The sequence below is a fragment of the Panicum hallii genome, chromosome 5 (assembly GCF_002211085.1).
Source record: "Panicum hallii strain FIL2 chromosome 5, PHallii_v3.1, whole genome shotgun sequence".
Lineage (NCBI taxonomy): Eukaryota > Viridiplantae > Streptophyta > Magnoliopsida > Poales > Poaceae > Panicum > Panicum hallii.
Genome location: NC_038046.1, coordinates 39,044,313 through 39,066,690, shown reverse-complemented (window position 1 = coordinate 39,066,690; position 22,378 = coordinate 39,044,313). Strand labels below are relative to the sequence as shown.

The 22,378-nt window shown below is 45.2% G+C and overlaps 1 protein-coding gene across 4 annotated transcripts; it reads left to right on the top strand.

The window, feature by feature from the left end:
• The first annotated feature begins 2,785 nt into the window (after positions 1 to 2,785).
• Positions 2,786 to 22,102, top strand: LOC112892903 (uncharacterized PKHD-type hydroxylase At1g22950). Of its 4 annotated transcripts, none has more exons than XR_003228718.1 (9): positions 2,786 to 3,359; positions 4,088 to 4,135; positions 5,771 to 5,947; positions 6,026 to 6,179; positions 6,269 to 6,355; positions 8,241 to 8,365; positions 9,489 to 9,607; positions 19,485 to 19,602; positions 21,544 to 21,655. XR_003228718.1 is itself a non-coding variant. In XM_025959994.1 (9 exons), exons 1-9 carry the CDS (start codon positions 3,030 to 3,032, stop codon positions 21,771 to 21,773), a joined length of 1,188 nt encoding a protein of 395 aa, XP_025815779.1. In that variant the 5' UTR covers positions 2,791 to 3,029; the 3' UTR covers positions 21,774 to 22,102. The 4 variants fall into 4 exon arrangements, 2 of the variants coding, with proteins under 2 accessions (XP_025815779.1, XP_025815780.1); XR_003228719.1 differs by lacking the exon at positions 19,485 to 19,602 and adding an exon at positions 18,207 to 18,370; XM_025959994.1 differs by lacking the exon at positions 19,485 to 19,602 and adding an exon at positions 21,738 to 22,102 and having other exon boundaries at positions 2,791 to 3,359.
• Positions 22,103 to 22,378: the final 276 nt, after the last annotated feature.

Below are 22,378 nucleotides of genomic sequence, written 5' to 3'. Positions count from 1 at the left end.
AAAGAAGTGACAGGTGTTGAAATCTTGACCGATAAGGGCCATCAAGTTTACAAGCCAAAGAAAGGTCAACTTCAGTGTTATCTCAAGCTTGGAGCTCACGCACCTCGCCGCTCCGCTTAGAGATCATCACATGCCCGATCTAGCTCTCATGGTCCATCTAGCTCCCAAGGTCCCTCAAGCTTCCATGGTCCATCTCGTCGTGCCCCAAAGAAGAAAGTAATTCTAAGTTTCATCTCTCAAGACTTGTTTGCATGCTTCAACGTGGGCAGTCACAACGCACAAGAAATTTATGCTCATAGGAAGTATGTGGATGAGCAACTCTTGAAGATGGAGGAAAGGCAAAAGGCTCTTAGGGCAAAGAATGACATGCCTCACTCTCCGATCCATGCTCCAATGTATTTCCCTCCCCCTCCAACTTTTTACAACCTTTGGGAGGAGCTTGGCAGCTCATCTATGATGTTTGGTGCTCCTCAAATGGATGATGATGATATTGAGGAGGATTTGGGCGGCCGTGAGGAGAGAGATGAAGAGGAAGAAGACGACATGCCAGCAGCAGACACGCCCACGAATGAAGAAGAAGGTAATGATAAAGATGATGAGGATGATGAGTGATGGCTATGGCAGAGCCTCTCCTTTTTGGCGCTTGATGCCAAAAGGGGGGGGTGAGACCATAGGCCATTTGGTGGATGTTGGGCTTTATCCATCTATCTTAGCATCTAGTAACTTTAAACATTGAACTCTTATGCTTTTGGACATGTGAGAAACTTGTATGTGTTATGCGTGGTGTGCCAAATGAGAATTTTAATTTGTAAGACTTATTCATGACTTGCTATGTTAGTGTGATCTTAGAACTCATTGCTTATGTGATGATCATGACTTGATGGTTATTTATTTCCACTTTGTTGTTGTGATATCTTGTCATATGCATCACGTTGATATTTATCACACTTTGCACCCCATGAATGCAATGATGTAGGGTAAGCTCCTTTAATATGAGCAAATGACATTTAAGGCGTTTTTTATTTCATCTTGAAAAATGCACATATTAAGGGGGAGCTCAACTATATAATTGGATTCAAAATGATTCGATATATTATTTGCGAGCCTTAATTGTGTTGTACTCAATCATAAAAAGGGGAGATTGAAAGTGCATGCATAATTAAGGAGCTGATATATTTATCGAGCTATGGACAGGTTAAAACTCAACGAAATGAATTATATGCGTGAAAAGATGCCAATTTACTTGATAAACAGTGGTGGAGCTGAAAATAAGATCTTTATTTATTTTCTATTTTAAATTTGAGTATCGGAAACACTGTACTATTAAGAGGGATGCGAGGAGATAACTTGAAGATGTCAAAATGCTTAATTGGGATACTAACTACCCAAGAGAGACACAAAATCACATACTTGTGCACTTAGTTTTCTCATTGACTCAGTGTGTGTCTGAAGCTCCGACCATGGGTCGGAAGTTTTGACCTCTATTAGAAGTTGGTTAACAGTTCCGACAGAGGGTCCTTGGCCGGCTGTTTTTTAATGGGGTCAGAAGTTCGGACAATCACTTATTCTGCACACTGACGGCTAGTTTTGCGGGCTCGAGTATTTATACCCCCTTAGCCCCTCCTTCATTTGCTGCTGATCTAACCCGAAATAAACACCTCCAGGAGCATTCACTCCTCCTCCTCAATCTTTCCAAGAGCTAATCCTTTAGTTGATTTGAGCTAGGGCTTCGGTGAGAGCTAGAGTGAGGTGTGAGGCTTGAGCTTTTGAGTGAGAAGGCAGCTACGTTCATCTCAAGAGCGCTTAAAGCATCTTCATCCATCGATTCGCGTTTGTTACTCTTGAAGCTTACTTCTACACGGTTTGGTGTCACCTGATTGAGCGTCCTCCCGTGTGTGCGCGCCCCGGGAAGTTTGTATTACCCATTCTTTGTGAATTTTGTAGTAAGTGACTCAATCCTCCTTTGTAGTTGATTGAGTGAGGTAAAGGGTTAGTGGAAAATCCGGCTCTTTGTGAGCTCCTCAAACTTAGCTTTCTTAGTGGGAGTGAACTTCAGGAATAAATCTTTTGTGTCTTGTGCTTATTGCATCTATTTAGTTTTTGTTGACCTAGAGTTTGTTTTGTGCCGATCTACATACTCGAGTTGTTGTGCTTGCAAAAGATCACCTGCAGAAGTCTCCTAGTATCATTGCGCAACTTTTGATTCAGCTAGGTTCTACAGTTTCAAATTTAATTTTGAATTTCGTATAAGAACATTCCTGTTTGTTGGAAGTTCCGACATGGTATCGGAAGTTTAGGGTCGGAAGTTCCGACAGATTTAACTGCCGAGAAGATTTTCAGGTTTTTTAGATGCGCCTATTCACTACCCCTCTAGGTATCACCAAGATACTTTTAGACGCAGGATGTGATCTTCTGTGTCTTTCTTCTGCGTCTTCTGCGTGATTTCCTCCATATGCGGGCGTGGTTTGGCATTTGAGGACCGTCAACAACTATGCCTAATTTGTAAAGCTATGACTCCTCCAAAAATAGCTCCGGCTTCGGTTTCTCTAGTGGAGCAGTTTCTTTAGTGGATTGAAGCTGTTTTGAAAAACGTTTAGCAAAATAGTTTTACAGTGCTTTTATTAATGAATTGAAGAGGATGAGCCGGTTGAAGCCATATTTTATATAGCTCCACCCTCGCAGTGGAAGCTATTTTAAGCTTGATAACGATTTCTTGTATGGAACCGTTTCAAAACCACACCATTAGTAGGGTTTCGGCCGGAGCCTGGAGGTTTTTTTTTTAGCCCTGCCAAAAGGCTCTAAAAAGAACACCCAAACCGGCAACACGCGCTATGGCTGCTCCGCAATTCTGTCCCCTTCCGATTTCATTTGCCTCCCTGCTCCTTTTTTTTTGAAGTGCCACCCCTGATCTTAGCAAATCCGTGAAACGGCAATAACCACTCGTGCCGAAACCCTAACCCTTGCCCCCAAATCGTTCTATCAAACCCTAGCCCTAAAACGGCTCCGATGCTGTGAGACCCCACATACGCATGGCTCTGGACGGCCCGGCCGAGCGACGGGACGAGGTCCTTGTGGCGATGGGGAATGGGAACGGCGTGGCGCCGCCGCAACCGTTGCGGGCGGCCGGCCGGCCTGCGGCGGCGACGGCGCCATACCTGGACCGGCGGCTACGGCTGAACCCCAACGCGGAGCACAAGCCGCAGGACTACAGCGATGTGCGCGGCGAGTACGCGCCGGCCGTGTACAGCGCACTCGAGCGGCATCTCCCACCGAGCCTCCTCGATGCGGACCGCGACGTCAAGCTACACTTCATGCGAGACATTCTCGCGCGCTACTGGCCTCAGGGTGAGCGCAACAAGGTCAGGCTTTCGATCCCTCCTAGGTACTTGATGATATGTATGGGCATTACTAGGATTCATGCGGATGGTTGTTTTTTAATTTTACGGGTAGAATGTTTGATTTTGCTAGGATTATGGGTGGCACTGAAGTAACTTGTTTTGGCAAATCACTTCGATTTTGCTTCAAGATTAATGGTGCACTAGTGTCATCTTATTTGGGTTCCGCGGCAGTTTGGAACAGGTCAGGGGTCAGGTTAGGACTGGGTTTAATCCACAGTCCTGAAATTCAATGATATGCGGATGAGACGGCTCGGCAAGATGGCGGTGGACGTTGCTGGCTGTGGGCATGGAGGGATATTGATGGCAGGAGGTGGCTGGGGGCAGTGGATGTGGAAATGATGAGCAACCAGAGATTTGGGGAATTGGGGGTGCAGGAAGATGGGCAGCACTGATGCCGAGAGTAGTTGGGAGGGCTAGTGGTGACAGAGGGCACACTTTTAGTGTTCACAGGTTGCATATTTTGACTCTGGAAAAATATCTAATTAAAACAAGTATGTGAATTGTACGGTATTGCGACATTTAGGTCTTTGTTTTACATTTAGTTTCATTGGCAAGGATTTCAACATCACCAAATTTTCTAGCAGGTCATTTTGCTTTACTACCTTTTACTAGCTAAATATCGTTTACTGCACAAATATCCTAATTAGCTTGCTACTGAGGCTCTCACGTCAAGTGTTTTCATGTTACAGGTGCAAAGGCACAAAGAATACAGGCAGAGGATACTCCACCTTTACAAGGTTTGCAGTTCTTCTCTTATTCATATGTACAGTACTACATCTAGATTTGCCTGTGAAATATCCAATGTGGTCAATTTATCATGCTTTGAAATCCTTTTTTTTGGAGTTCTGTTGGAATAACATTGAACAGACTGCCATGAGATGTGTATTGTGCATTTGTATTATTCATGTCAGGTGTGCTATGTGTGATGCCTAGGTTATTTTGTATCTGAAGTTTGTTGCCATGAAACGCCCTGGATTGGATTAGTCTTGGCCGGCAGGATATCTGGAAATTACATAGACAAAGATTTCACATCCAGAATGCTATGCAATTGCTGGTTGCATGGATGGTCTTCAAGCCAGTATGCCATAATCTGAGTTTCAGAACAGGCCTATAACTAAAGTACATGCTTGTAGTCGTAAGTTTGAGGATTTGGGTGTAATTTTGAAAATATATTTATTCTATGTCAGCTTGATCATAACAATAGCGAAGCCTTATTACGTTGGCTGAACACCAGGATCACCAATTTATAAAACACAAGCACTATCCCATATGAGAAAACAAGAATACTCAAGAGCCTTTTGTGGTGCAGAACAACTAGCACTGTTTTCTCTTCTAGTTTACTCAAAATGGAAAGGTAGTACAACTCTATTCTATATTTATTGGAATTCCTCCCGCTGGTCGGATTCTTTCTCATATCACAAAGCAAGTTACATAGTCATATATTGGGGAGAACCTAGCTGATTTCACAGTAGAGTAACTTGTTCACACAATCAGCTTGTTTCTAGAGTTCACATTGACCTCGATCTATTGACTCTTCAAGTAGCACATGACTCCTTGACTTACATATGCATGTGAAAGGGCACACTCCTCATGTTTACACTTGCACCAGACAAAAAAATCAATCCTAACATATGCCTATTCTATAGTTTGATAAATGAAATATTTATTTGTCCTGCTTGAAGGCAGATGACATCCTTTATAAAGTTGAACGAGGCAATTGCTCATACTGAGTACCGAGTTCCATCTATTTAATGATGGTAGTATCTCGAGGTTTATACAATTTTTCTTGGATTGAACTCACGTGTCTGAACATTTTTTGACGCGTCGACTGGCATCTGACGAGGCTGGGAGGGGTTTGGGGGGCGGGGGGTTGGGGTGGGGGTGCGAAGACAATGGCAGGATGGGGATAGGTGTGCACCAGTAGGGAGAGAAGTTGATTGATGGCTGGTGTTGGGGACCGTCGTGCTCATGCACAAGTTTGCAGCTTTTTCTGTAGTGCTGAGATTTTTCCTGGGAAAAGAACTTAACAGGATCTTCTCTGGCCTTCCAGCTTGTGTTGTAGTTTTGAGTTTAGACTATACATGATATTGAAAGAGAGGTCAAATAGTCTTTTACAAATTTTTAAAAATATATATTAATTATTAAACAAATCCCCGAATCCTAATTTTCTGAACTTGCCAAGTCAGACACCTGCGGTCTTGGATACGTGTTGGATTCCAACTCCTGCATGTGTTTCCCAGTGGCACTGCTTGGACGTTATCAAAACATTCTTGAAAACTTAAAATACTACATGGCTATCTAATTTTTTTTAACATTATTTGTTCCTCTTTTTCTGCTAGAAATCCACATCTTCCTTTTGTTTTCTCTTGCAGCCTCTTCATGAAGAATTATACAATATGCATCCTTCAGCATTCTTCTTACCAACATTCCTTGAAGCAGTTAGGAGCAATTCAGAGGAAAGCTTTAGAAGCATTATGACTGAGCCAATTCCTGGTGTTTATTCGTTTGCTATGTTGCAGCCAACTTTCTGCGAGATGTTATTGGAGGAGGTATGGTAAATTCAGAACAAATGGATAAGCTTTTCTTCTAGCTTTGCTCACCAATTCTAATTGTGTGCCCCTTTGTAGGTAGAGAACTTTGAAAAATGGGTCCATGCTATGAAATTTAAGATAATGAGGCCAAATACAATGAACAAGTATGGTGCTGTCCTTGATGATTTTGGTCTGGAAGCTATGTTGAATCAGTTCATGGAACAGTTCGTAGCTCCAATTTCTAGAGGTTGTCTGAGTGACTGCTACATTTATAGAGAACAAACACTTGTTTCAGTCCTTGATTCTCATATTGATCTTATTTTCTGGGTTGATCTTCAGTTTTTTATCCTGAGGTTGGTGGAGGAACATTGGACTCACATCATGCTTTTGTTGTTGAATATGGAAAAGACAGGGATGTTGAACTAGGTAAGTTCTCACACAGAAGTTAGAAACTCCCATTTGAAGTGTACATATCTGAACGCAATCACTTTTCGTAATTATTTCTTTTGCTTTCAATATTTTTGGTCCGCATGGAAGATGAAATTGTACCTGTTGGAGGAACACCTGCAAAAAATTCATGGACATTGACTTGTTAAATTTCAGGATAGCAAATAAGATATCCAGTTTTTACTTGTACCAGCCTTTGAACCTACTGATTTACACCTTTCAACTCAAAATAGCATGGAAGTAAAGCTAATATTTTCATAGATAAGAGATACTAGCTTTATTTTGTCCGTGAAGTTGCATGGTTGTCTCACTCACACCCCTCAATTTGTAAAATTCATGAGCCCCCTAAACTTTGGACCCATTTGTGGCATTGATCCCAAATCACTGTTAGTTTAACTGATTGTGTTGTTGTGGCATCAAATGTGCTATCATACTGCTACACTGTTTTCATTATCACTGTTTCTTTTATTTATCTTTTCTGTTGATTAAACATGTCACTAACATGGCTATGAAGATGATGCCACCAATTTTACTAATTACTTGATCAGTCAACCAAATATTTAGTTTTCATATTTTCATATTTATGGCGAACTCGACCAGCGGCCCACGTCTTCTGACGAACAGGCCCTATTTGCATGTAGGAATTATGTATGCTCCTTTCAAGAACCATATGCATTTGAACCATATTGGATTATTTCAATTCCCTTCTTTTACAAGGAGCATTTGTTTTACATTATTTATCCATTTCATATTTTGATGGAAGTTAGCCATCTATGTTCTTTCATTTATGTATGGAATGAATATCACACATGTTGTAAGGCCAAAACCCATGTTAAGGTGGCATGGAGAGAAGCAATTAATGTTTTGGTGCCACATCGCACAATTTGTTAAGTTAGCAGTAATTTGGGCCAATGTTGCAAACGGGCTCAAAGCATACGGGGCTAGCAAATTAACTCGCGAGTTGAGGGAGGTGGGTGAGACAACAGCACAACTTTAGGGGTTAACAGTGAATCCTCCTCCCAAATTTAAATATCTGGATGCACGAGGTGTAAATGTGATTTTGCACTCACATTCTTCACCTATAATCCTCACTGCTGATGCCCTCTTTGAGATTTGTCCAGAAGAAGTCAAGTAAGAGATGTCACTTTTCTTTCATCATCTATATCTGTTATACAAAGGTTACTCATCAGATAAATATGTTCCTTTTGTATTCACAATGGCCTTACTGTCATATGATAATCAATAAAAAATATTTCTAAATATCTTATAGCAATATAAATATTTACCTTTTCAAAATTTTACATTGACACTTAGATATGTTATTGGTGAATGGTTGTGAATGAATAACTCTTTTCAGAACTACTGTTTAAACCTTCTCTTCTCTGCTGGTTTATGAAGCTTTAGCCGACTAATGGCAATTAGATTCACTTTCCCATTGCAAATGGTAGCCATTACTCACTGAACATCCTTGAAGGGCAGGAAGCCTGTTCTGCTTTCTGCAAGAAGTGATGTTACATATTTAGTAGAAAAATGTATGTCTTAATGCTTTCAAGGAAAGTCTGCCTTACTGTAGAATTCTAAGATGACATGTCACATTTTATTGTTATACTTGCACATGTGTGCACCATGTTGCCAATCTCTTTAAGATTAAATATTATACTCTTGATTTTTCTTTATAACTTCAGCTAGTATATGGTGTTTCCTTTTACCAGGGGGAACTTTAATATCAAATCCATCTTTAAATCTGTTTTATTAGTGCCAAGGAAACGAAATAATGTTCGATTACATTTTACTGTATAAACATATATAAACAAGTAGCATATCTTCTTTTTTTGTTCTGAACTGTTAAATTTTGCTTTTCTAGGTTTTCATGTTGATGATTCAGAAGTTACGTTAAACGTTTGCCTTGGCAAACAATTCTCTGGTGGTGAACTATACTTCCGAGGCATTCGGTGTGAGAATCATGTGAATTCAGAGACACAACATGAGGTTTGTTGTGACTTATTACTTAAGCTTCCACAATCGTCTGAGTGTTTTATCATTTTTGTTTCTAAATTATCTGCCGTGCATGGTAAGACATGGTCTTCTGATGGATTTTGATTTTGAGTATGCTCTTCTTACTCGGCTATTTTTTTTACTTGTATTCCAGAGTTTGTCATTGGCTAACGATGGTATAGGGACATGTACAGTAAGCAACTAGATAATTTAGTTGTTGTTTACCTTTCGTGAATAAAACTGAGGCAATAATAGGCTCTATGAATCAATGGATAAGAGAAAAGTAAGGAATATATAAAAATATGAATGTATAGAAACACAAATTACTAGATAGCACCTCTAAAGGTGCATAAAAAATTCTATAAAATATGAATGTATATTAGCATATAACATATCATGTACCATCATGCAAACTTTGAGCTTGAATGAAAACTCATGCAAGAAAGACACAAGAGAAAGCAGCATATGGAGTCTTTGTTCAAACACAAATTTTGCACAATGCTAGATGATAATATGATTTTTTTATGCACGGTAGCACTGGAGTTACTACATTACAGCCATTCCACATATATGACAAGATGCACTTGCGGTGCTGTCTACTGGACTATTTGGTTCTATTCAGCATATGTGCTTCTGGAGTGGTTTCAGATGTGTTTTCCATTATTCTTGGACATTTATTTCAGAGTATAGTTTTGTGTCTTACTAGAACATGGTTATTAAGGCGATAAGGCGTCTTGGATACACCTTCTCACCTAGGCGACAAGGCATAACTAGGCCCTTGTGGCACTATGGGTATGCCTTGTTGCCTAGGCGATGCCTTAAAAACACCACTAGAACATGCTCCGGTGTATATTCTATTCGATCGTAACTTGTGTTTCAGGATTAAGGAGTGATGGATGTCAGGTGTTTGCATGTGAATCTATAACATTATTATATCCTGCTATAGTATTCTGAGTTTTGAGTTGTCAACATATTTGTTCTTGGAGTTCTGTCAGAAACATTCTTCTCCCTATTAATATAGCTTTTAGTCATGTTGCTTTTTTCTTGTTGACAAGCAGTTGATGTTATCTTCAAGTGTCATGCTTCCTATATTATCTTTGTCTGATCTTTTGTGCAGGAAATGTATGATTACACTCATATCCCTGGACAGGCTGTACTCCACCATGGTCGACATAGGCATGGTGCTCGAGCTATATCATCTGGACTCAGAATCAATCTGCTTTTGTGGTGCCGGAGGTATACAGGCATTTCCCTACTGTTCCATTTTTATTATTGGTTCCTGAGTGCATTGGTATGTTTGACATTCATTGATATATTCATGTGTAAGGGGGTGTTTGGTAGCGCTCAGCTCCAGCTCCCAACAGCTCTGGCTCCAGTCACTCCCCACTCAATAGTTTAAGTGTTTGGTAGGGTTTCACCCGCGGCTCCAGCTTCACTCGACGGCACGCAAGTCCTGTAGGTGACAGCAGCCATCAACACCCTGCTTTCCTTTGCTGCCGCAGGCTTGCCGTTAGTCCTGACAATGGGCTGTGTCCCTCCCCTAACCCACCCCAGCCATATTACTCTAGGGATCAGCCCTAATCCTTATCCAACACACACACACGCGCTATTCTACACCTTAGGTGTAGCAGTTTATTCTACACCAATAGCTAAACTGAGCAGAATTACTGAACAATCTTTCCATACTTCAGTAACCGGCGAGCTATTACTGAACATGGTTCAGTAACTTGGTAAATTTAGTTCAGTATTTTGACGATTATTTTTGCCAAAATACTGCCAGGGTGTTTCAGGTGTACGTAGGTACTGTAAGCCTGTATAGCAGCAAGCAAGTTTCCCTAACAAACGGAAGCAAGACAGACCACATATGAAATAAACATACATCCGTTCTCAAAACTCAGAAACTATAAATAATTTAGGTTCCATCAAGTTCATGTCGAACATCATCAGATATACGCACTTCCTTGTTTTATCACCATCAGGTTCATGTTCCAAGCTTGGATGAGCCATACAAGACACCAACATCAGCTTCCATTGTAGAAGGAAAAAAAACTACATTGAGCTACGAGATGCTGCACGCCATTGCCACTGGTACCTATACTACCACGAGGCAATTAAATACATTAGGTATACACTCTTCCAGGTATTGGTACTGCAGGATACAATTATTGTTCTTACTGGGAACAGAACAGCAACAAGGCATTCAAGGCGATAAATTTCTGTTACTTTAAACAGTGCAAGTGTAAGGCCCATTTACCTTCATTCATCATCTTCTTCATCATCTGAACTGAACATATTTTGTCCACTTATTGGTCCGCCTTCCTCTTCATCATCGAATCCAATCAATCAATCTTTAGCACAAATTAGGGCTTCAAGAGTTTCTGGGGAAAGTGAAGTCCTATCGTTACCAAGGATTCTTCCAGCAGCACTAAATGCAGATTCCGAGGATAGTGTGCTCATAGGGATAACAAGAAAATCCCTAGCCATCAAAGACAAGATTGGATATGCATCTGAATTCTTCTTCCACCATGCTAGAACATTGAAGTTAGCACGAGACTTTTGTGTTAACAGTGGCCGCTGCAGGATGGAGACCCTCTTGTCTCCCCCACCTCGCCCGCCCCCTCCCCTCCTCGACGCCATAGCCCACTCCACCAGCCCCCTGCTGGCGTTCACCCCGAACCTGGTGGCCACCTCTCCCTCCTCCTTGTCGGCGTCGGGGACACTCCCCTGTACAACGGCTGGGCGCAGTAAGGCCCAACGCTGGTGCCGTGATACCCCCCCTACTGGGAAAGTTTGGCAGCGGTCCATCTTCGTTATCGTTCAAGGAGGTACTCCTGGCGGCGTTTCCTTGGCGACTACGACCCAGGCAAACTCGTCCCTGGCTCCTGCGGCGGGTACACGCTGTGACACCTCACCTCGCATTGTGCTGCGGCCGGCCGCCCCCCGGCCGCTATCCCGACTATCTAGCCCTGACGAGTAGGGATGGTTCACCGCTGTTAGCCGGCGCATGCGGAAGGAACTTCAACGTCTTGAGCGCAACCCGCGTGGCCCGGTCCCGGTCGACTTCCGTGGGAGGTGCTTTAACTATTTTTCGCCCTTGCACTGTGTGGTGTCCTGCAGATCATCCCCACGGTGCTTCCGCTGCCGTTTTACTGGTCATCGCTCTTACGATTGTGTGGTGCGGCGCTTGTCTTCTTCGGCGGGGTCTCGCCCCGGTCTAGTTTAGTGGCCGGTTGCCCGTCCTCCTGCGGCATCTCCGCCTCCCCGGTAAACCACCATGGGTGCAACCGGTTGGTGCCTCGCTGGCCCCTCCAGTGGACGATGCTGATGTTGGACGGCGTCGATGGCAGACTCGCAAGCAGCGTGGGAACAACGACGGCCCGGCCTCTCCATCCCCCAACCCTGAGGATGCTAGCGGTTCTCCCCCTCCATCGCGTGATGGTGGCTGCGGGTTCGCCGATGCCAGCCACCTCCCACGGCCGCGCTGCATAATCAACCGCTCCAATGTCTTCTCCCTGCGGGAAGAGAGCCTTGCTGGTTGTGCTCTCGTCCTCTCGGTAATTGCTGACGACCCTGGTGGCCTGGCTAACTTCATCGTGCCTGAGGTGGCTCGTCGGTTCGAGATCGAGGAAGGTTTGCTGTCCATTCAGGCTCTCGGACCAGCTACCTTCCTCTTGATCTCACCGAATGAGCACTCGGCGACAAGAATTTTCAATGAAGGTCGCCCCCTCTCCATCCTTCCAGGACGTCTCCACGTGATGCGGTGGTCGCGTTTTCTCCATTCAGCAGCGGTGCTGTTCCCCCATGCTCTCAAAGTCGAGCTCAAGGGCATCCCGGCCCATGCGTGGGATTTGGAGACGGCTTCGCACCTTCTAAGCGGGTACTGCATCACCGGCGGCATCCACTCGGAGACTGTTATCCAACGGGAGGTGTTCCAGCTTGCTACTCGGTGTTCAAATCCGAGCTGCGTCCCACCGGTGATTGATCTTGTGATCCCGGAGCTTGCTGGTGTAGTGGGAATTGGCGACTAGAAGCAGCACTACCTCAGCTATCCGATCCACATTACTGATTGATCTTGTGATCCCGGAGCTTGCTGGTGGAGTGGGAATTGGCGGCTAGAAGCAGCACTACCTCAGCTATCCGATCCACATTACTGTGAAGACCTTCGGCGATCAACCTGCAGACTCTGCTTCGCCACCTTCGCCTTCCCACGCTGATGATGATCATGACCGTTGCAGACGGTGGAAACGGCGGTCCATGTCTTCTTCCTCAGCTCCGGCGTCTGGGTGCATCCCTAAGCCGAAGAGTGGGGCCAACCATGCTTCGGTCCACTTGCGCCTAGGGCCTCTGACTGTTGTGCATGCCGCGGCGACCCGAGGCGACGTCTCGGCCTCTGCACCTAAGGTTCAATGCTGGGTTTCGCAGAAGGTCATGCGCCCGCATGCAAGGACCGAAGCATCGGCCGCTACTGTTTTAATTCCTATCGCCCCTTCGGTTCCTCTCAAGACTTCGGAGGTCGCGGCGTCTCCCCTTGCTGCCTCGACTCCCACCCCGCCCCCGGTTCGTGGATCATTCATTGCCGTTACCGCTCTTGGGCAAGCATCTTCCCACCAATGCCGACTGCAGTGATCCCTACGCCCGGGTCCACTGATGTTGAGGCGACCCTTGCGACCACCAATGAGATTGTCTCTGGCAGCTTTGCCCACCATTGATGACGTGCCTCCTGTTCTCGGGACCAATCCTGCTCCGTTTGCTGTTGCCCCTCCGGTGGTGACGGTGACCAACGTCGAACTCGCACCCCCCGGTGCCCACAACTCCCACCGCCACTGTTGAAGACACGCCTCTGCTGGAAGCACTTTCAGCTGTTGCCGTCGCCCCTACAATTGTCGCTGTCGCTGTTGCAGACGTGCCTTTGGCCGTGCCTGCAGCCACCGCTTTGGAGGCGCCTCTAGTGACCGCTGCTGTGGATGAGCCCCCTGGTCTCCTGGCGTATGTGGCTTTGGGTGTTGGTGCTCCTCCGGTGATGGCGGTGCCCACTGTTGAGGACGCGCCCCCAGCACCCACACTGCCTGCTGCTCCTGCTGTTGATGTGCCTCCGGTGGTGCTTATGACCTTCGTCGAGCGCATATCTCCTCATGCAACCACCTGCGAGGCGACTACCCTGGTCGCGTTCTCCTTCGAGCCCGTCGAGCATACATCTCCTGCGATCACCTCCGAGGCGTCCACCCTGCTCGTGATCCCCTGCACAGCAGGGCCTGCGACCACCTCGGCAAACACAACCTCCCTGATCCAGGGGATGTGGGCGACTTGCAGAACCTGACACCCAAGGTGTGCACGGCTGGCAACGATGCGCTAGTGCCCAGGATGCCACCTGATGCTTCGCCCTCTCCTGCGCGACACCGCGTGCTCCCGAACAGCCTCATCATCTACACCTGGACACCCCGGACATCTAGAAGAAGGGAAGAAATTGTAAGCCCAGCTGCTGATTTCATTGGGTGTGTCTCCAAGAAGGTTGATGCCCTGGTGCCAACTCCCGCAATCCAGAAACGAAGGAAGAAGACCATGGTCCCTGTGAGCTTACCACGGCGCAGCCGACAGCTTGCAAACCTGCCTCCTGAAACTGACTGTGCCTCAGACTCAACGGTCTGCAGAAAGTTGGGTCTTACTAAAGAGGAAGGAAGAATCTCTGATGAATGCCTTGATCGGTATGTCAAATCTTATACCCACTTGCTGGGTCGCAATCATGTGGCTGCTCTTTCTGCTATGTTTGGTTGGGCTGTGCCGTGTGATTGCCAGGCTGATGCAGCGACCACTGTGTTAGTGGTCTGAACCTCTCGTCTCTGGTCTTGCATTTCCTCACCTAGCTAATGGATAGTGTCAGTATCTTGATCTGGAACGTCCATGGTCTCAATGACAAAGATAGAAGAGATATTTTGCGAAAAGTGGTAGAGGCAACCTGTCCTTCTGTTATCTGTCTTCAAGAAACTAAACTCTCACATATTTTCGAGCGCGATGTATCTTCTTTTCTTGGTCCTGAGTATACACAATTTGTGTACCTACCTGCGCAGCAGACTAGAGGAGGAATTCTAATGGCTTGGCGTGATGGGTTATTCTCGGTCAACCACCACCATGTGCACCATCACTGTGTCAATCTTGCTCAGCAACAATGATGAACCCGCTTGGTGGCTTACTGGTGTTTATGGGCCTTAACATGATGCAGACAAGGTGGCATTCCTGGAAGAACTCCGTGAAGTAAGGGAGATTTGTCCCGGACCTTGGATGTTGGCTGGGGACTTTAACATGATCTATTGTTCCGAGGATAAGAACAATGACAATATCAACCGTGCAATGATGGGGCCTTTTTGCCGGTTTGTGAATGATTTAGAACTGAAGGAGATTGCACTTCTAGGGAGAAGGTATACTTGGTCTAACGAGCGGAATCACCGACCCTTGTCAAACTAGACCGAGTGCTATGCACCAATGATTAGGAAGATTTATATCCTGAAAGCTTGTTGCAAAGCCAGGCCACAGAGATGTCTGATCACTGCCCTTTGGTCCTTGGTCTCCGTGAAGGAATCCGGGGAAAAAAGAGATTTCACTTTGAGAGTTTTTGGCCACGACTTTCAGGTTTTCATGAGGCGGTGCAGCAATCTTGGGACCAGCCAGTGCAACCCTGCTGCCCCCTTGAAAGAATTTCGGTCAAATTGAAACGGCTAGCAAGGGCGCTGCAATCGTGGAGCCAGAAACATATTGGCAACATTAAAGAACAATTAGCTTTGGCTCGGCACATCCTGTATCACCTTGAGCTGGCCCAAGACTACCGTGCCCTCTCACCCGAGGAGAATTGGTTGAGGAAAGAGCTCAAAGGACATTGTCTGGTGCTGGCCTCACTTGAGAGAACAATCGCTTGATTACGTTCTCGTATCAGATATCTAAGAGATGGAGATGCAAATACATCCTTCTTCCACAAACAAGCCAGTTTCCGCAAACGCAAGAATTTTATATCTAAGTTAGTGGATGGTGATCAAGTTGTCACAGCCCAGGAGGACAAACAGCAACTGTTCTTCGATTACTTCAATGGTCTGCTGGGCACAGCCATTCCTAGAAGCACTGCTTTGGAGCTGCCGGCCTTCCATAGAACAGGCATGGATCTCTCCTTTCTTGATCTGCCATTCACGGAGGATGAAGTGTGGGCAACTGTCAAATCCCTCCCAGCTGATCGAGCACCTGGACCAGACGGGTACACTGGGCAATTTATAAGTCTTGCTGGTCAATAATCAAGGTTGATTTCATGGCAGCCATAATGAGCCTGCAGCAGGGGGATGCAAGGAAGTCAGAACTCCTAAATTCGGCTTTTCTAACTCTGATTCCCAAGAAAACAGAGGCTTTGGAGGCAAAAGATTATCGTCCAATCAGTCTTGTGCGCAGCTTCGCCAAATTAGTAACAAAACTGATGGCAAATCGTCTCGCCCCACTCCTGAACAGTATGGTTGCTGCCAATCAAAGTGCATTTATCCGTGGAAGATGCATTCACGACAACTTCATGCTGGTCCAGCAAACCATCAAGGTGCTACACCGCCGTAATATCTCCAGTCTATTCCTGAAACTTGATATTTCTAAAGCATTTGATTCAGTAGCATGGAGTTTTCTTCTAGAGATTCTTCCACACTTGGGTTTCGGTGCTTCTTGGTGCAATCTTCTCACAAACTTGCTTCACACTGCTTCAACCCCAGTTATTCTTAATGGTGAGCCAGGAGAATTTATTTATCACCAACGCGGGCTGTGGCAGGGAGATCCTCTATCCCCCATGCTCTTTATATTGGTGATGGATGTCTTAAACAGTTTATTTACTAAGTCTGAGTCAGAAGGACTGCTGCGACCTCTCCACTCTACTGGGCAGCATCTCTCCTTGTATGCAGATGATGTGGCATTATTTATTCGCCCCGAGGCTGATGATCTCCAGCTCACAAAAGATCTGCTTCAGATTTTTGGTGAGGCATCTGGCCTGCAGACCAACCTCCAAAAGAGCTGTGTCATCCCAATTCAGTGTGATGATAATATTGTGGAGGTGGTCAATCAGTCTCTACAGTGTACACCATCATCCTTTCCCACCACTTATCTAGGCCTGCCTATCTCTGACAAGAAGTTGAGAAGGAGTGATTTATTGGCTTGAATAGAGAAAATAGCTAACAAGCTCCCAGGGTGGAAGGCTTCTCTCATGAATCTTGCTGGCCGGGCAGTACTGGTTCGATTCGTCCTCACCACCATCCCAATATATTTGGTGGTTGCACTCAAAGTCCCTAAATGGTTTATCCGTGCAATAGATAAAATAAGCAGGGGTTTTCTTTGGAAGGGACGGAAAGAAGTAAATGGAGGTTGCTGCTTGGTCGCTTGGGAGAAAGTTATGAGGTCAATTGATCTTGGGGGGCTAGGCATTCACAATCTCGAGGTCATGGGTTGGGCGCTTCAAATGCGCTGGCTTTGATTTGAAAAAACAAATCCAGATCGTTCATGGGCTGGTCTAGAAATACCAGTCCACCCAAACATCACTGCAACTTTTGCTATTTCAGTGGTAACTGCCGTAGGCAATGGAACAAACACTTTGTTTTGGTCTGATCGTTGGCTGCTTGGGACCAGCTTAGAAGAGCTCGCACCAAATGTCCACAAAACTGTTCCATTGCGAGTACGAAAATCAAGAACTGTGGCTGAGGCTTTGATTGATCACTCTTGGGTGTCAGATATAAGGGGGGCACTCAGTTGGCATGGTCTTATGGAGTACCTGGAGCTCTGGGACGCCATTGCAGACTTTCAGCTCAACACTTCCGAGGACTATCATAGTTGGAAGTTTGAAAGCTCAGGTATTTTCTCCTCCAGATCAGCCTATAGAGCCTTCTTTGTTGGCGCCATCCAATTTGAGCCATGGAAACGGCTGTGGAAAACTTGGGCTCCTAACAAATGCAAGATCTTTGTCTGGCTTGCTGTTCGTAACAGCTGTTGGACAGCTGATCGCTTGCTAAAACGGGGACTACCACACCCAGATCACTGCGCCCTTTGCAACCAGGAAGATGAGACAGCTCAACACATCCTCACCTCTTGTGTGTTCGCCCGGCAATTCTGGTTCGGCATCCTCCAACCCTTGAACCTGTCCACTTTAGTGCCCACTCGACAAACCATATCCTTTGCTGAATGGTGGAAAAAGTCCTGGAAGAAAGTGCCAAAACAGCATAGGAAGGGATTCAATTCTCTTGTCATACTTGGCGCCTGGATCCTCTGGAAGCATATAAATTCCTGCATGATGGATCGGGCCCAAGTGTGCAAACTGCTCTCCAGGCTTTCAAAGATGAATCCCATCTGTGGATTTCTGGGGGTGCTAAGGGCCTTGCTGCCCTGGGCCTAGGGCGAGCAACCTAGTTGTGTTGCGGTTGGAAAAGTCCCCGGTCAGGTCCTAGCTATTTCTTTTTTCTGTAACAGTTTACTGTTTTGATTAAAACACTCCACCCCTCACTCTGATCCAAGGCGGGGTGGTGGGTTTGTAATTGGATCATTCTTCTCCTTAATACAAGGATACGCAGCTCTCCTGTGTATTTGAAAAAAAAAGAACATTGAAGTTCTCATCTGACATCACAAGAATTCTAGGGTCCTCCAAATAAATATCCAACTCTGATCGTTCTGAACGAGCATCTGAGTTTTGTGACGCAAATTGGGCAAACGCAAATTCCACGTGTCTTTTACCACATACTTGTCCTAAGGAACTGGTACCAGACTTGCTTGTGGGCTGCTCATCACATATACTAAACACGGGTAAACTGTGGATCCTCACAATTTTTTCATATTGTAGGTAATACTTCTTCAAGTACCACTTTAACTCTCTCATCTTCAGATCAACATTTTCACCAACGGTGTAGAAGTAGAACTTGATGAAGTCAGCTTTCATACAAGGATCTAGCACAGCGGCTATGAGAAGAGCTATATTAGGATTTTGCCCAATACTTCTGGAATTTGGTATGCATCCCATTAGCCAATTTGTTGAGGAGTTCATTAGTGTTCCACGTCTCATTGAGTAACATCTTGGCTGGCTAGCAGCATGTTCAAGAAAAGGTGGGCTGTAGGATGCCTATCCGCAGAAAATGCTTTAGTAGCCTCACTAAACTCTTGAAGAAAACCATGAAGAGCCTCCACATTTGCCCATTCATATTCACTTGGAGCTTCATGATGTTGCTCAGTCGCGTATCTGTTGAGTGCCACCTTATACTTCAATGCTTCGTGTAACATGTCGTAGGTTGAGTTCCAACGGTGTGGAATATCAAGAATCAGTCCTGACTTCGCTTTGAGGCCTGAAGTTTGTACAATTGTGTTGAAGATCTGCATCCAGGATGGTGTGAATGTGACAACCTTGATGATATCCCTCACTCTATGAGTTGCATAAGGAATGACCTTTAAACCTGCTTCGACCATAATATTCAGCACATGGGCAGCACACTTCACATGTAGGTGTTCACCTTTGAAGAACATCTCAGAAACTAAAGCATCACGCATGTCCTTTGCTGCTCTGTTATTCACACTAGCATTATCTAATGTCAAAGTAAACAGCTGGCCCACCAAGTCCCACTCTACCAAGCATGAGGTAATCCCATATGATGAATGTGGGAAAGAAATCTGCTTGAATGATATGATTTTCTTCTGCAGCTCAAGCTCCTCATCAATAAAATGTGCTGTAACACCTAGGTAGCCCAAGTTCTGGTTAGAAGACCACAAATCAGCAGTCAGACTAACATGTCTTTTAAACCTTTTGAATTTGTCCATAAGCTGTAGCTTCTCTTCACACAATAAAACACAATCTGCACGTACACTTTGATGACCAACAACTCTAAACGATGGCTGACAGTAGTTTATCAAGTTTTTCCAATTAGGATCATCCGCTTTTCGAAATGCAATCTCCGCACTGATAAAATATTTGGCTATCAAAAATACAGAACACTTCTGGGTCAAAGACAACCTGATCCCCATTGATAGACTTTGTCTTCAGTGTTGCTAAGAATCTATCTCTATCTTCTTGCGGAATGGCATTGGCAGTGAAATCCAATATGTCTATTGAGATGATTGGTGCCTTTTCCAGGTTGAGATGACAAATGTAGCTTACAGCATCTGCATATCGCCTTCTCTCTGCCATCGAACACTTCTGAATCAACAAATTTCCAGACTTCAGCCCGCTTCTTGGAAGATCAACTTGACTGGTCAGCTACTAAACTATCACTACTGTCCACCACAATTTCTGGCACTGAATCCATATCACCTAGATGACACAAATGTAAATTCAGTTAAGGTTAGAGATGCAAATGATGGTGCATAACAAACAAAACTTCATCTGAAATATGTCGATCTTCCTAGTCAAGTTAATGGCAATGCATTTGGTCAGATTGTAGTCTCTGTGAATAATTTAACACAAGAACAGTACTAGTTGCCCAAGTGCACAGCCTGACCAACCATCAATCATGGTGTGAGTCGTTTCCTTGGAAGCAAGCACACACAAGACATAGGCGGTTGGTAGCAGCTAGCCAGACTTGTTCAAGCACAAGGCCATACACGCAACGCAAGAAATGATAAACACTTGTGCATACTGTCCAGGTGGTTCTATTTTGTCTGCCATCTAGTCAACTAAAGCAACACCAGCAGCTAAAAAAGAGCCTTCTAAGACCAAACAACACATCTCCATCGGAGGTGATTGGGAAGGGGCAGGCTTGTCACCTGAATATGATGGTGAGCTGCGGCGGTGGTGGTTGCGGCTGCGGAGGGGCTTCTGGGCGAGGAGAGCGCCGCCGGGCAGGAGCTGCTTCGAGGCCGGCGGGCGACGTCCGGCGGCACCAGGAGGCGCAGTTCCATCGATCTTGAAGACAAGCGCCGCCGCTGCCGTCGCCTCGCAGCGCTGCCGCACGGTGGAGAGGACACGCTGCAAGCCTAGCCCTTTGTTCACAGTAGCCCTTTGTTCACAGTCCCCAGGCTGGACCTTTCTCACAGTTGACGAGCTGACATAGGGACATGTCTAGAATCCAATCCATATCATTCCTTTAACGATATAACCAATCCAATTCGGCCTTTTCTTATATGGAGCCTCTAAATAACAACCCTTCAGTACGGGGGCCGTACGCCCCTTTGGATCTAGCCAGCCGATTGTTAGGGCTACCTGCCGTGGATCTGCTCAAAATCATGCTGGAGTGGTGGTTTGTGCTTTTGATGAGTCACAGCTCCTCCACCTCCGGCATGGAACAGCAGGATGGGTGATGGAGAGGGGCGTCACGGGGATGGCGAAGAGGAGGGTCGCGGGGATAGCGGAGAGGGTCGCAGTGGAGAAGGGCGTTGTGGGGACAGCAGAGAGGAGGGCGTCGGAAGTGGAAGGGAATCGAGGGGAGCAGGTTTCCTCCGCTCCCCACCCGACACACAAAAATGGAAATTGCTCCGGCTCGATTCGCGGGTGAATCGATTGACAAAATCATCGTTTGGTAGCGCTCCGCTGGTTCTCGCATGAAGCGAAGCAGAGGGAGCGGTACCAAACGGGCCCTAAATTTGTTTTTATACTTCTGATCTTATTATTTATTGAAAATATTGATACAGTTTAGGTGTTTTAGTCCAGTCAAAAGGTTGTCATTCTATTCTTGCCATTTTTGTTGAGATAGGGGTCATATTGAATAGGCCATTTGAGGCTCATGGAAATATTCATGTGACCATTCTTAAGCTTCAAATTAGTCAGGTAAGTTGAGCCTAAGCATATAAGCCCCCAAGGGCCCAACACCCTTGGTTCTATACAATTAGGGTACGCTTTTGTCAGGTAATGAATGAACAAACATGGTCCCACCTGATGCCAGGTCAAACATGCTCTTAGAATTTCCTGTTCTTTATCGTTACCATGAAATTGGACAAGTGATGATATCACATGGCTGGCTGGCTTCTTTATCGTTACCATGAAATTGGGAGCTTTGTTGCTTGTTGCCTTGCTACATGTTGCATTAGTGTGTTATTTGACCATTCTGAGTTGTTACTTTTGATTGTTGTGAAAAAGGTTGCCGATCTAGTGCATCCCTAAGTTTATTCGGTGTTAGGTGCTTCGGTGTGTAGAATTATGTTTTGACTAATAATGGCTTGTGAAATGCTGCAATTGAATGAGTTATTCCTATGTACAGCTCTGTGTTCAGGGAGATGAAGAAATATCAGAAGGATTTTCCCACCTGGTGTGGTGAGTGCCAGCGTGAAAAGAGGGGAAGGCAGAGTCAGTGTGTTAAAGCAACCAAGATGGTAAGTCTATCTATTCATATAGTTTACATGTCTTAGCTGACCCTTTGTTATCGGTTCTTAGACATTTGCTTCTTTTGGGTAGGCATTTCTCAGGGGCGCTGGAGGCGCAACAATTTAATTTGTACCTAAGACATGTATTTTATACAAATTTGTATCATACTAAACTTTGTTCATCATTTGGGACTTGAGTGGTGGTCACTTCAGAATTGTAGTCAACAGTCAGCTTTCTGTTAGACTGGTAGACTGCGATCACAGGTGCATGTAAATGTAAGGTTATTGTGATCAAGTCTGGCTGAAAAAAATGACATAACAGGTGATAATCTGGTAGCGTAGCAAGAAATACTACCTAAGACAGTTTCTGTGGCATCTCAGCTCACATTATTATGTTATAAATTGGAATGTCATTAACTAGGCATGGTTATCTGGTGCCACGGGAATTCCTATTTACCACTCGCCTGTACCTTGTGCCAGGACATCTGTGCATGTCTTTATCGTGGTGTTCCCTCATTTTACGCCTGATCCTCAGCGATTTAACTTTCGTCCCACGCGACTGAATTCTCTTGGCCTGCTGGGGTCTTAAGCGATCCTCAGACGAATACTAATATTTGAGCGTTGGACATATAAAGATAAGGACGTGGCTAATGTAGGGCTTGGCCGCCCGTACGGCCGCTCCTAATTAGGAAAGAAAAATAGGAGTAGAAAGAACTGTTTTCCATATTTGGT

What these genes read in the sequence shown, in the direction of transcription:
- LOC112892903 (XM_025959994.1), top strand. Translation starts at nt 3,030, where the DNA reads ATGGCTCTGGACGGCCCGGCCGAGCGACGGGACGAGGTCCTTGTGGCG. An exon ending in AGACAGGGATGTTGAACTAG is followed by an intron (nt 6,356 to 8,240) that starts GTAAGTTCTCAC and finishes TTGCTTTTCTAG; the next exon opens with GTTTTCATGTTGATGATTCA. An exon ending in ATTCAGAGACACAACATGAG is followed by an intron (nt 8,366 to 9,488) that starts GTTTGTTGTGAC and finishes TCTTTTGTGCAG; the next exon opens with GAAATGTATGATTACACTCA.